Here is a 14,456-nt window from a genome sequence, read left to right on the forward strand (position 1 = left end):
TCCTTCCTTGTTTTTATTTTTCACTCTCTGTAATTGAAAAATAAAAGGCTCCTGCAAAACAGGTGATTTCTTGGCTGAGACAGGAGCTTGTAGTCTCCAGGGCTATTGGCAGCACTAAAATATTCATCAAAAGCAAATTAAGAGAACGCCTCCAAAGCAGCTGGAGTCCAGAGTGCTGGAGAGCTCTGTGCACAGCTGGAGTCGGCCTCGTTTCAAAGTTGAAGGTTTTTGCCTAGGAACAAAGCCCTTCCCTAAAATCAAAACCAACATCACCTGCCTTGGAGCTGGGCAAGGAGAGGGAGAATGGGTCTGGATCTGTTTGGCCTTTTTATCCTGTGATTTCGTGTAAATAGCGCATCTCCGCTGCAGACATGCTTTGTTGGCCTTGAGGGGCTTACTTCAGCTCATCTTAAAGTAATGTCTAATCAATAGAAGACAAACTCAAGTAGTACCTGCTCTTATGAGTGATAGTTGTTCGCCCTGGAGTTCAGCCAGCTTGACATCAGCCCTTGGACTGAAATGGGTGCAGGATCTCACCTCCCCACAGCTCTGCGACGTGCCTGAGCAGCCAGGCCCGGCGGGATGTCTACCTCATGCTTCAGAGCATGTCTGAGCCCAAACTTGCTCCAGAGCCGCTCATTTTGGGCACAGTCAGCTCAGACGGGTTCAAGGGAACGCTGGGAGGATGCTCACAGCCACATTGCCCTCTGCCCAGAGAACGGATGGACCAGCACATGCCTCTCTCCCATCCACCCTGAGGAAGCCAGGTCCCTTTGGTTGCCCCCTGCCCAGTTCTCTGCACCCCATCCTTAGGAGACCCCCAAGCTAGGCATGCCGCAGGAGGGGTGTGCTGGAGGGTACGCTCCTGAGCTGCACGTGAAACAGGCGGCACCTCTCCTAGTGTCTGACTCCCAATGGGACCCTCAGCCACCCAGCCAGGACCCTGCTCTCAGAGCAGCCCCAAAGCCCGTCATGGAGCGGTCGCAGCTTGCAGCCACGCGTGGCCTTTCCCCTTGTCTTCCTCCTTCAAGAGGACTGGACTCGGCAGGGCCAACTGCAAAGTGATGATGGCAAGGATGTTAACCGTGCAGCCGCTCATCCTGATCCCATGAGCTGGGAGCCTGCACGGGGTCCAGTTCATTCCTGTCCCATCCCAAGTCAGAAATTTTCCATTTGAACTGTTCCTGGTTCGTATTTCATATGCTAAGTAACCTCACATCATTAGGAAGAGCAAGGGGGTCTTGGAAACACTGTGGCCGTCGCTCCCGTTCCCATCCCAGCCTTCCTCCTCTGTGGTTCTGCAAGACTGTCCCGTGCTTTTGGACAACTCTCCCATTGCCAAGGGGCTGCACGTTGGTGGGGAGCAACACCCATCCCCTGTGGAAACTGGTGGGAGCTGGGCTGCTTGGGACAAAACGGAGGTTCAGCCAGCCGAAATCATGCATGGAGGGAGGCACAGGCTGTACTGCAGAACATCACCTGGAAAGGGGCTCACTGCTGGTGTGCTGTCTACCTAAAAGCATAAAAAAGAGCCACAAAACTGAAATCCAAGTGGGAGAGGGATAGTTAGAGCTGGCGTGTCTCACCTGGGCTCCTGGAGCTTGGCTGAAGCCATGCAGCAGCATCATGAGCCGACTTCCACACTGGGATGGGCTGCATCCGGACAGCTGGTACCCATCTGCCCCACTTTCCTGGGAGGAATGGGGAGGGCAGAGCAGGGTGTGGGGCTGGAGCCAAAACCAGACCGGTTCGAGAAAAAGAGGTCACCCGCAAGGAAGCTTCGTTACAGAAACAACGCGTCAGATGAAGCAGAGGTTCTCCAATGGCGATGGGATATGACCAAGCCACCCAAGCTTTATCCTGACGGCTGCAAGGTCCTGGGCTGTCCTCTGGTTCATGTCACGCCAGAGACCTGCTCAGTTGACCTAATGGGTCTCCTCCAGGCCTTCATCCTTAGCTCACAAGATCTTGCTAGATAATATCAAAAGCCTGGGTGATATTTCATTAACAAGAGAGTCCTGCTCCATCCAATGCGGTCACTACAAGTTTACACCTCTCCCCTGTGATCCTCCCTCATGCCTTAACATTGCTTTGGTAATTAGCTCCAGAATTACCATATTTAAATCCAGCACCGTGGTTATTCAGCTGCTGCCGCAGCAGCTCAGACTGCCCCACCTCCCAGCTATTCCTTGGCCGAAACAGGGGTTGCCCCTAATTAGTCTCCGAAGTTCATAGGATGCAGCAGGAAGCTCTTACCCTCCCACCGGCACCTGGAAAATCTTCCTTGGCCTTTTGCGTTTCCCTGGCTCATCTAATGCATGCCCCATCGTTGGAAGTGCTCAAGGTCAGGTTGGATGGGGCTTTGAGCAACCTGATCTAGGTGAAGATGTCCCTGCCCATGGCAGGAGGGTTGGACTAGATGATCTTTAAAGGTCACTTCCAACCCAAACCCTTCTCTTCTATAATTTTATCATGCGGCGAGCTGGAAGCGTGGATGAAGCTGGATGTAAGGTGGTTGTGATTCATCCCCCTGCCTTGAGCCGGTGCAGGTAGAGTGGGACATGCAGGAAACATCAACGTGAGGTTTCTTCTTGCCAAACCTTGGTGTCTCATGGAGGATGAAAGAGGACATGCTGTTTGCAGGGCAGACAAAGGATTAGGTGGCATGGAGGAGGAGTTTCAGTGCTTCATCCCTGGCTCTGCATATGACATCAGCCAGAGCATCCTGTATCATGGGGGGGAAAATAGCACCAGGGCTGGAGTCGCTCATGGGAGCAGGATTTTGGAGTTGGGAAAGCCCTGGGAGGGCTGGAGGCATGCTGGGACGCGTCCAGCTGGGAGAGGGGCCGGATGCTTCCATGGGACACGTCTGGTCACATGAGCACAAGGTGACATCTTTCGATGTGCAGGGAGAAAAAATGACACCCCCCTCTGGAAGGGAATCCCCGAGGATTCAGCTTTTCCTGAGATTTTCCCAAAGGAAAAGGGCATGTTCCTCTTCCAGATCTCACCGGGGAAAAAGGAGGAGGGAGAAAAGGGGTGAAAAAGCCGTGACATCCTACCACTCTTCGACATCGGGGCCATATGTCTTTTGGGGGGAAAAGTGGGAATTCCTGGCTGGGTCTCCCTTAATCCCATTCCTCACCATTTTAATTTAGGGCAGTGCAAGGCCCTGCCTTTGCCTCGCAGAAATCCCGACGGAAACGCCAGCTGGAGGCTGGGGGGGGGGGTATGTCTTTGAAACCATCCCCACCCACTGGAAAGCTCTGCTCATTTTTAATCCCAGTTTAAGTGCGTTAAAGACGATTAAGCCTTTTCTCATCGAAATCCCCTTCGACGAGCCCTTTGTCACCCCCGTCCCCTGCACCCCCTTCCTCTGCACCACTGCCTGCTGTGTGCAGGTGTGTGTCGCGTTTAAGGGCAAGGCAATTTGGCAGAAAATAAAGCCACTTGCGTTCCAGCTTGTCCTCAGATATCAGAGGGGCTGGGGACGGCTGGGCTTAGATTCTGAGTGATGCCCAATTCTCTGTGTTACAAGTCCAGTCGCGTTCAATGTGTTCAACTCTCACGATTACGGATACACTCGTAACACCATCAGGATGTTACAAGTCCGGTTGCGTTCAATGTGTTCAACTCTCACGATTACGGATACACTCGTAACACCATCAGGATGTTACAAGTCCGGTCGCGTTCAATGTATTGAACTCTCACGATTACGGATACACTCGTAACACCATCAGGATGTTACAAGTCCGGTCGCGTTCAATGTATTGAACTCTCACGATTACGGATACACTTGTAACACTGCACACTTTCAGTCTAGTCGCGTTCCATGAACTAGCACGGCCACACTTAAGGGATTTGGTGGCGTTCAATGAGAACTCTCACGGCTAGTTTAGTGAATAGTGCAGTTTATTGAAGCAACAGATACACAAGTTCTTTTGGATTGCCGGTGATAAAATTACTGCTTGCAAAGCATGTGCAAATACCAAGAATGTGAGTAATATAGCCTGGCTACAAACACGTTAAGTTATAAAGCAACTCTATAGAGATTTCTAAGTTTCCCGGGGAAGCACTCGGTATAACCAAGTGTTCGAATCTTACCCAAAGGCGTCCCTGTGGGGGGGAAGAGAGGCTCAGCCCGTCGACTGATCCCAGGTGTCAAAGGTGGTCTGCGATGGTATCTTCCCTGGCATCCCTCCTCTCTTAAGACTTTTTTATATTATTTGTCCTTACAGGTGGGAGCTTGAGTGACTCTAGTCATACATACCGCTATTGTAATTGGTGTAAAAGTTTCTCATTCTGCTTTTAAAGGTATAGACTGAGAAAAATTCAGAGCGCGAGCTCGGCGAGGGGTGGTCGCGCCTTGGAGGTGGGTAGCTTTGGGATGGAGGTGTGTTCTCTGGTATTATAATGAGATTATAATGAGCAAAGTTCACCCAAAGGATAGTATTTTGTCAAAAAATGACAGACTGTTGGCTCGGGGGGGTAAATACGCAGCTCCGGGTGGTAAATACGCAGTTTGTCGGTTCCGTAGCACCTTCCAGTTCCCGTCTTATCGCAGAGTCTGGTGTCTCCGCTCCATCCTCCGTGCAGTTTCTCTTGGAGTCAGCGCACCAAGCTCCCCCGGTGTGGCCAACACCTACGGTTCCCCAGGGAACTTCTCTGGGATGGATTACTGGAATATCCGCCGCACTCCATGGAAGATTTCTTCAGTGCTGCACCTTTAATAGGAATTTAATAACTGAATTACCTCCAGCAATTATTCCACAGTGTGCAGGTGCCTGGGCTTGCAGCAGCACCCCCCCAGGGCGAGCGATGGGCGGCGGTGCCGGTGTCCCCCGGTGCTGGGGAAGGTCCCGCTGTCGGTGTCCCCGGGCGCGGACTCCATTTCCCGAGGAGCCGAGCGGCGGCGCCCGGTGACGGCGGCGGGGAGGCAGGAAGTGGGGCCGAGTCCAGCCGAGCCGAGCCGAACCCCGCCGAGCCCAGCCGAGGGGCCGGCCGAGCCGAGCCGAACCCCGCCGAGCCGAGCCGAACCCCGCCGAGCCCAGCCGAGGGGCCGGCCGAGCCGAGCCGAACCCCACCGAGCCGAGCCGAAGCCCGCCGAGCCGAGCCGAACCCCGCCGAGCCCAGCCGAGGGGCCGGCCGAGCCGAGCCGAACCCCACCGAGCCCAGCCGAACCCCGCCGAGCCCAGCCGAGGGGCCGGCCGAGCCGAGCCGAACCCCGCCGAGGGCGCGGCCGAGCCGAGCCGAGCCCCGCCGAGCCGCGCCGAACCCCGCCGAGGGTCCGGCCGAGCCGAGCCGAGCGGAGCCGAACCCAGCCGAACCCCCGTGCTGGGGTGAGACGGGATCCCCCCCGCCCCATCAGGGAGCGTTTGCGGGGACAGGCTCCGCCCACGCGGGGGGGAAGTGTGGGGTGCAGACCTGGGGTTTGGGGTGCGGGGCAGGTGTGGGGTGCAGACCTGGGTGCAGATCTGGGGTTTGGGGTGCAGGGGAGGTGTGGGGTGCAGACCTGGGGTTTGGGGTGCGGGGCAGGTGTGGGGTGCAGACCTGGGTGCAGATCTGGGTTTTGGGGTGCAGGGGAGGTGTGGGGTGCAGACCTGGGTGCAGATCTGGGGTTTGGGGTGCGGGGAAGTGTGGGGTGCAGACCTGGGGTTTGGGGTGCGGGGCAGGTGTGGGGTGCAGACCTGGGTGCAGGTCTGGGTTTTGGGGTGCAGGGGAGGTGTGGGGTGCGGACCTGGGGTTTGGGGTGCGGGGCAGGTGTGGGGTGCAGTCCTGGGTGCAGATCTGGGGTTTGGGGTGCAGGGGAGGTGTGGGGTGCAGACCTGGGGTTTGGGGTGCGGGGCAGGTGTGGGGTGCAGACCTGGGTGCAGATCTGGGGTTTGGGGTGCAGGGGAAGTGTGGGGTGCAGACCTGGGGTTTGGGGTGCGGGGCAGGTGTGGGGTGCAGACCTGGGTGCAGATCTGGGGTTTGGGGTGCAGGGGAAGTGTGGGGTGCAGACCTGGGGTTTGGGGTGCGGGGCAGGTGTGGGGTGCAGACCTGGGTGCAGATCTGGGTTTTGGGGTGCAGGGGAAGTGTGGGGTGCAGACCTGGTGTTTGGGGTGCGGGGCAGGTGTGGGGTGCAGACCTGGGTGCAGACCTGGGGTTTGGGGTGCAGGGGAGGTGTGGGGTGCAGACCTGGGGTTTGGGGTGCAGGGGAGGGGTGGGGTGCAGACCTGGGTGCAGATCTGGGGTTTGGGGTGCAGGGGAGGTGTGGGGTGCAGACCTGGGGTTTGGGGTGCGGGGCAGGTGTGGGGTGCAGTCCTGGGTGCAGATCTGGGGTTTGGGGTGCAGGGGAGGTGTGGGGTGCAGACCTGGGGTTTGGGGTGCGGGGCAGGTGTGGGGTGCAGACCTGGGTGCAGATCTGGGGTTTGGGGTGCAGGGGAAGTGTGGGGTGCAGACCTGGGGTTTGGGGTGCGGGGAAGGTGTGGGGTGCAGACCTGGGTGCAGATCTGGGTTTTGGGGTGCAGGGGAAGTGTGGGGTGCAGACCTGGTGTTTGGGGTGCGGGGCAGGTGTGGGGTGCAGACCTGGGTGCAGACCTGGGGTTTGGGGTGCAGGGGAGGTGTGGGGTGCAGACCTGGGGTTTGGGGTGCAGGGGAGGGGTGGGGTGCAGACCTGGGTGCAGATCTGGGGTTTGGGGTGCAGGGGAGGTGTGGGGTGCAGACCTGGGGTTTGGGGTGCGGGGCAGGTGTGGGGTGCAGACCTGGGTGCAGATCTGGGGTTTGGGGTGCAGGGGAGGTGTGGGGTGCAGACCTGGGGTTTGGGGTGCGGGGCAGGTGTGGGGTGCAGACCTGGGTGCAGATCTGGGTTTTGGGGTGCAGGGGAGGTGTGGGGTGCAGACCTGGGGTTTGGGGTGCGGGGCAGGTGTGGGGTGCAGACCTGGGTGCAGATCTGGGGTTTGGGGTGCAGGGGAGGTGTGGGGTGCAGACCTGGGGTTTGGGGTGCGGGGCAGGTGTGGGGTGCAGACCTGGGTGCAGATCTGGGGTTTGGGGTGCAGGGAAGGGGTGGGGTGCAGACCTGGGGTTTGGGGTGCAGGGGAGGGGTGGGGTGCAGACCTGGGTTTTGGGGTGCAGGGGAGGTGTGGGGTGCAGACCTGGGGTTTGAGGTGCAGGAGGAGACGTGGGATGCAGACCCAGGGTGCAGGGGGAGATTTGGGGTGCAGGGGAGGTGTGGGGTGCAGACCTGGGTGCAGACCTGGGTTTTGGGGTGCAGGGGAGGTGTGGGGTGCAGACCTGGGGTTTGGGGTGCGGGGCAGGTGTGGGGTGCAGACCTGGGTGCAGACCTGGGGTTTGGGGTGCAGAAGAGGTGTGGGGTGCAGACGCGGGTGCAGAGCTACAGTGTGGGGTGCAGGGGAGGTGTGGGGTGCAGACCTGGGATTTGGGGTGCAGGGAAGGCATGGGGCGCAGACCTGGGATTTGGGGTGCAGGGGGAGGCAGGGCATGCAGACCCAGGGTGCAGGGGGAGATTTGGGGTGCAGGGGAGGTGTGGGGGTGTTGGGTGAGCCCCCGTTTCCGGAGGCCGGGCAATGCCGTGTGGCAGGATCTGGCCCCAGCCCAGGTGCCACCGGCACCCGGGGAGCCCACGGGCCGGTTTCATTAATTACTAACTACAGCTGACGAGTTTCTGCTGCCCCGGCCGGGCTGCGTCACCGCCAAACACACCGCTTCCGCTTCCCTTTTCGCTTTTGCTGGCAGAAGCGGGTAAAAGCCCCCCGAAAAAATAATCCTGCCGGCCTGGCACGTGGCTGATGCTCACGGGCACCCATGCCAGGGTGGGGCTGAGCTCAGCAGTCCATAGCGGGGTGCACCCCAGGGTGACACCGGCTTAGCACCCCCCCCCCACTCCCCGCAGGGTTTTGGCCATGACGGAGGTGGCGGTGCCGGCGGCCAAACGCATCCTGGTGACGGGTGGCAGCGGCTTGGTGGGGAGAGCCATCGAGAAGGTGGTGGCTGATGGAGAGGGGCGGCCGGATGAGGAGTGGATTTTCGTGTCCTCCAGAGACGCCGACTTGACGTGAGTCGACCGCGTGGGGTTTTCGCTTGGAAACCCCTCTGGTCTGCTGCCTCGGCACTGCTGAACCCCAAAATTTCCCATCCCAGGAATGCCACGGAGACCAAAGCCCTCTTTGAGCAGCACAAGCCCACCCACGTCATCCACCTGGCTGCCATGGTCGGGGGCCTCTTCAAAAACATCCGCTACAACCTGGATTTTTGGGTGAGCGCGCGGCAAACGGGCGGTATCACGGTCCCCGAGGATGCTGCAACCCCCTGCCCTCCCCGAGCTGGGACGTGGGGACACAGGGACGTGGCTTTCTCTGCGCCCAGGGCCAAACCAGAGCTCCTCCGGTTTCTGGAGTTATTAATGAGTTATTATCCATAGGGCGCAGGATTTTGGGGGTCTCCACCCCACAGATCTGACAAATCTCTCCATCCCCAGAGGAGAAACATCCACATCAACGACAACGTCCTGCACTCGGCCTACGAGACGGGGGTGCAGAAGGTGGTCTCCTGCCTCTCCACCTGCATCTTCCCGGACAAGACGACGTACCCCATCGATGAGAGCATGGTGAGCATCTCCGTCCCCGGGCACAGCCCAGGGGGTCCCTGTCCTGCTTGACTCTCCGCTCTCTTGTCCCCAGATTCACAACGGGCCACCTCACAGCTCCAACTTCGGCTACTCCTACGCCAAGAGGATGATCGATATCCAGAATAGGTGCGGGGTGGGACACGGGAGAGCCCTAGCAGGCTACGAGCACCCTCCGGTTATCAGGGCAAGGGGATTTCCCCGGGGCTCCCAGGAATTAAATGGAGCTGGGGAAGATACCTGGGCTCAGCAGATGGCTGGGGTCTTCCGGGGACAGCTCTGTGCCAGAGATGGGGCGACTGAAGCTGGTGGACAACCCACCTGCATCCCCCGTGCTCTCACCCAGGGGCTACTTCGAGCAGCACGGCTGCCGCTTCACCGCCGTCATCCCCACCAACGTCTTCGGGCCGCACGACAACTTCAACATCGAGGACGGCCACGTCTTGCCGGGGCTCATCCATAAGGTCTACCTGGCCAAAGGTGAGTGCGGCAGGACTTCTTACGGCTTTTTTTTTGGGAGGGTTGGGTTATTTTTTATTTTCCCCCCCCCCACCTGGTCCAGGAGCTCTGCAGGGTAAGTCAGCGGCAGGGGAGGTGGCTCTGATGCTCATGGACATGCTCTCCTTCCTCCCGCAGAGACCAGCTCAGCTCTGACCGTCTGGGGCACGGGCAAGCCCAGGAGACAGTTCATCTACTCCCTGGTACGCGTGGCATCCGTGAGCGCTCGCCTTCCACGGCTTGGGGAGGGCGGGGGGGGCACGGTGCCTGCACCCCGGCAGGGTCTGAGCCCGCCTGGGCTGTCCTGGGCAGCGTTGGCCATCCTCAGGGTTGGGTCCCCTTGCGCTGGGAGGGCTGGGGGATAGCAGCCACCCTCGCCCAAGAGCTGTCTGCCTCTCCGCAGGACTTGGCCCGGCTCTTCCTTTGGGTCCTGCGGGAATACGATGAGGTGGAACCCATCATTTTGTCAGGTAAGCCCCCGCTGCCCCCCATAACCCCCCTCCAAGAGGACAGAGGAACAACCACAATCACGCCCTTCTCCACAGTGGGAGAAGAAGATGAAGTCTCCATCAGGGAGGCAGCAGAGGCGATTGTGGAGGCCATGGACTTCAGGGGAGAGCTTGTTGTATCCTTCACCGCAGGCTGGCCCCCCTCGCTCGCAGGGCTGCTGCTGCATGGGGGGCACCCCACTTTCCACCAGCAGCTGTAGGGCTCCAGGGGAGATGCCACGGTCCAGAGCAGCACCCCAAGCATCCCTCCTGCCCCAGGCAGGATGCAGTGGGGCAGAGCGAGACCTGGTTTTCCCCGCTTTGGTTTCCCTTAATCCCTCCTGCCCCAGTTCGACACCACGAAGGCGGACGGGCAGTTCAAGAAGACGGCCAGCAACGCCAAGCTACGGCGCTACCTGCCCGGCTTCCAGTTCACACCCTTCAGGCAAGGTGAGATGAGGGAATCCACGAAAGAGGGAGGTCCTACCCACTACCATTAGCCTTGGTGGCATCTGGGTGGTCCTTCAGTAGCTAAAGGGAGCTTATAAGATGGGGACAGACTTTAGAAGGACCTGTTGAGGTAGACCAAGGGGTAATGGTGTTAAACTAAAAGAGGGGAGCTTCAGACTAGATAAAAGGAAGAAATTTTTTATGACGAGGGTGGTGAGACACTGGCCCAGGTTGCCCAAAGAGGTGGTAGATACCCCATCCCTGGAAACATCCCAGGTCAGGTTGGACGGGGCTCTGAGCAACCTGATTTGGTTGGAGATGTCCCTGCTCATGGCAGGGGGTTGGACTGGATGACCTTCAAAGGTCCCTTCCACCCCAAACCATTCGACAATTCTATGAACAAACTGCATTCCCAATCCCCAAACCCATCCCATCTTCTCCCTCCCCAGCCGTGAAGGAGACCTGTGCCTGGTTCAGCGCCAACTACGCCAACGCCAGGAAGTGACAGGCCAATGCGGCACCGGGACCGGCATCACCCGGCACCATCCTCTTCATCTCAGGGTTGTCCTTTGCTGGGGCAGAGGACAGGGCTGGGGGTGGGGGGGTGACAGTGACATTTCCAAAGTAAAAGGGGGCCAGAGCCCAGGGAGCAGCCCCCACATTCCTGCCCACTGCTGGGAGCGGTATGGGACACCCAGGGTGGTGGTGGGGGAAGTTGGGGCACCCCAGACAGGGTGGTAGCCACCAACTGGAGCCACCACCGCTACCTTGGCCACATGCAAGAAGCTGGTGGCTCCTGCTGAGCTGTAATGGGCTACACTGCTAATTAGCTGTAATAAAGAGAAGGTGATCAGGGTTCCTCCGGCACAGGGTTCCTCCGGCACAGGAATGGCAGCCGGGCATGTGCTGTTGCTTTCGGCACGTGGGGATGGTTCCAAAGCCCCCAGCAAAGCCACCCCTGCCCAGCATCAGGTAGGGGGAAGACCAGAACGGGGAAGGCTCCAGCTGTAAATATGGCATTTATTAAAATATATGCAAATAGCATAAAACTGGTGGAATGAGGAGCGTCCGCCCCGCAGCACGGTCCCGTACCCTCGTTGAATGGCACCCTTAGGGTCCTGAGCACCACCACATGTTCTCCACCAGGATCTGGAAGAGCCAAAAAAGGGTTTAAAACCCCTCTGGGAGGGGGTAGAGGGTCAAACATGGGGGGACGAGTCCACAGCCAAGCCGCTGCACGAGGCTCAACCAGTGGCATGGACGTGGCAGAAGCTCTGCCCGGGAATGGCTTTCTTCCGGCACCGCTGCCTGGCCCTGGTGAGCCCCTGGCATGGGGACCGTGGGGACAGCAAGTACCTATGGAAGAGAGACCCATCAGCAGCAGCACCCCAAGAAGCTCCCAGAGGGGCTGTCCCCCACCACTGTCAGGTCACTGGCTGCACCCCAAGGTGACACCAGCCCCTGGTGTCCCTGGAGAAGGGATGTCCCCGATGCTTGGCCACTCACACATCGCTGGTCAGAGACTGGCTCGGGCTGCAGGGTTTGGGCTCCCAGCGCTTCCCAGCACCCGGGGCTGGCTCCAGCGTCACCTGGTTGGGGAAGAAGGGGTTGAGACAGGGCATCCTCCGTCCCCACTGACCCTCCTGTCCTGCAGGAGATGTCCCTTGTCCCCTGGGGACATGTGGGTCATACAGGATGGGTGCCTTGGCCATCCTTGCAGGACACCCCCCTCCACCCAAAATTTCTCCCTGTGCATCACATCCCCAGCCCTGGCCCCTCTCCCAACGGGGTGTCCAGCACCCAGAGGTGCAGTCACGATGAGGACACCCCAGCCCTAGAGGACCTGATCCTCAGGGGGACCCAGCCAGTCCCCAGGAGCAGGGTCTGGCCCAACCTGGGGACATCCCACCCAGCACCTACCCCCAGCTCAGGCTTACCTGACATGAGCTCAGCTTTGTCCTCCGGCCACCGGGGACGGGTGACACCTGCCCTGCTAAGCCATGGGGGTCCCCTGCCATCACTGGGTGCTGCTCCGGGCGTGAGGGCTCTGCAAGAACACGGCATGGGTGGTGACACACTCCCAGCGCTGCTGTCCCCAGGTGTTGGAAGGGGACACCCTGGGGTGGTGCACAAGCCCTAGCATAACCTGGGGACACTCTGGGGTAACACACATGCCCCAGCACAGGATGGGGACATGCTGGGACTTCAGGCCCCGGTCCTACAGCCACCACACATCCCACCTCATGGTCATCTCTGCCACGTCCCCCAGCCCGGCCAGCTCTCACCTTGTAGGCAGCTCATCTCCATCCTGTCCAGCTCCTCCTGCAATAGCTCTATTTCATATTCCCTACGTGGGAAGAAGGAAAACCAGAGCCCCATCGCCTTGGAGGTTCCTGTGTCGCTATCATGACGGCAGCCCCCTCTCCAGCCTCCCCACACCCTCCTCCGGGTAGAAATAGGGCAGGGAGCTGGGATGAGGTGCCCAAAAGCCACCAAGATGTGTCCTGCCCCCTCCTGGGGACCAGCAGCCCACCCTGGGGACCTCTGCCAGATGGCAGCAGGATGGGACACCCAAGATGGGTGCCCAGGCTAGGTCCCGGCAGCTCCCAAGGGTGCCATGCCCTCCCTCCCAGCTATCTCCTACCTCTCCGGGGTGGAGGTGAGCCGGTGACGGGGCTCCTCCCGGGGAGTCACCAGCCGGGTTCCCCCAGCACGGCGGCGGGCGGCCGCCACCAGCCACTGCCCTGCGGGGAAGCGAGAGGGTGGGAGAGAGCGAAGCACCCCCAGCCCACTCCCGTAGCACCCCCAGGGTGGCGTGTCCCCAAGCCAGGTCCCCCCCGACACCCGTCCCCACCTGCCACAGCAAGGGCCAGGAGAGCGGAGAGTGCCGGGATGCTGAGGAGCTCAACGAAGGCACTGGAGGCGAGGAAGAGGAGGAGGAGGATGGCAGCACAGGGCGGCGTGGCCATTAGTAGTGCGACCAGCAGCACAAAGTAGGAGCCATGTAGGATGCAGGTGGAGATGGCACTCGGGCTCTGACCTGCGGGATGGGGAGCAAGAGCCCGGTGTTGGCACCCACCAGCACCCATCCGCCCTCCAGCACCCATCCCCAGCTCACCGGCTGGGTCGAGGACGGTGTAGAGGTGCTGCAGACGGTTCTCCAGCCGGCTCTGTGCACCCTCCACAGCTGCCAGCATCAGCCCCAGGCTCTGGTTGACCCACCGCAGCTTCTCCATCACCTCCTCCATCTGACGCTGCTGGGCCAGGAGAAGGGCCAAGTCATTCTCTGCACGCAGAGGAGATGGATACGGCATCGGGAAGCTGCACCCAGGGGTGTCCCGGTGCAAAAAGAGCTGGGAACGGGGTTCGCCGCCTTCCCACCTAGTTGGGAATAGACCTCCCGAGCTCTTTCCTGCGTGCGGTGAAGGTCGGACAGGACAACCCAGTGCCCTTCCCGGAGCCCTGCGGCCCCACGGCTGCTCACATTCCCTGTAGGGAAGCACGAGAGGTTGGGTTGGTCCCCGAGGTGGGACACGGGGACGCAGCAGCATCCCGGCCGGCAGCTCTTACCCATCCGCTGGGCACCGTCCTCCGTGAGCGGGGCCACCCGGTGCTGCCTGCCGGCGAAGAGGGTCTCATCCAGCACCGGCTGCTCCAGGCTGTGGTGGATGGGGGTCTCCAGTCTCGGCTGCGGCCACCCGCTCGGCCGCTCCCGCAGCTCCTCCTGGGGTGAACATTAGCGGGGTGGTGATGGGGGGGGTGGCCCCACAGCCCCCCACGGCAATGCCCACCATCACATCCCAGGTGGATGCTGGCTCTCCCCACGGGCACCCCCCAAAATGAGCCCCCTCAGTGTTTAAATCTCCATCCCACGCCGCGCTGGGGAAAGAGACTTCGGGAAAGCCTTCGGAAGTGAGCAAGGCTGGGAAGGGGATCAGGAGGGGAACCCCCCATCTGCCACAGGGGAAATGAGCTAAACAGAGCTGGTTTTACCCCAAAATGAGGATGAGAGGCTGAGCAGAGGTGGCTGAGCGCAGCGTGGGCTTTGTGGCTACGAGTTTTGGGATTTGAGGGGGGGGAATTGCGTTAGACTACTATAGGATTTGGGGTGGAATTGGAGAAAACAGGATTTGGGGTGCCCTGTCCTGGCACCTTACCGTGTCTGGGGTGCAGGGGTACCTCCGGCGACCCCCGGCACTGGCCTGGCAGTTGAACAAGTCCACCCCCAGCTTCGCCGCCACCTCCTCCTCGCTCGGGTCGGCGCAGGTCGAGCGGAGCCGCACCACGACCTGGTGGCAGCACTGGTGTCAGCAGGGCTCAGCACCCATGGGTGCTCCCAGCAGGGCTGGGGTGGGGGGTACAGATTGGGGAGGGGGTTGGGTGGGAAATTAAGGGGA

The 14,456-nt window shown here is 60.2% G+C and overlaps 1 protein-coding gene across 1 annotated transcript; it reads left to right on the forward strand.

Annotated features, from left to right (window-relative positions):
- Positions 1-7,933: 7,933 nt before the first annotated feature.
- Positions 7,934-10,613, forward strand: GFUS (GDP-L-fucose synthase). Its single transcript, XM_059815509.1, has 10 exons — positions 7,934-8,053; positions 8,140-8,254; positions 8,477-8,605; positions 8,679-8,752; positions 8,970-9,103; positions 9,260-9,324; positions 9,525-9,591; positions 9,667-9,746; positions 9,960-10,059; positions 10,509-10,613. Exons 2-10 carry the CDS (start codon positions 8,207-8,209, stop codon positions 10,562-10,564), a joined length of 753 nt encoding a protein of 250 aa, XP_059671492.1. The 5' UTR covers positions 7,934-8,053; positions 8,140-8,206; the 3' UTR covers positions 10,565-10,613.
- The last annotated feature ends 3,843 nt before the right edge of the window (positions 10,614-14,456 follow it).

The sequence above is a fragment of the Gavia stellata genome, chromosome 3 (genome assembly GCF_030936135.1).
Source record: "Gavia stellata isolate bGavSte3 chromosome 3, bGavSte3.hap2, whole genome shotgun sequence".
In the NCBI taxonomy this organism is placed as follows: domain Eukaryota; kingdom Metazoa; phylum Chordata; class Aves; order Gaviiformes; family Gaviidae; genus Gavia; species Gavia stellata.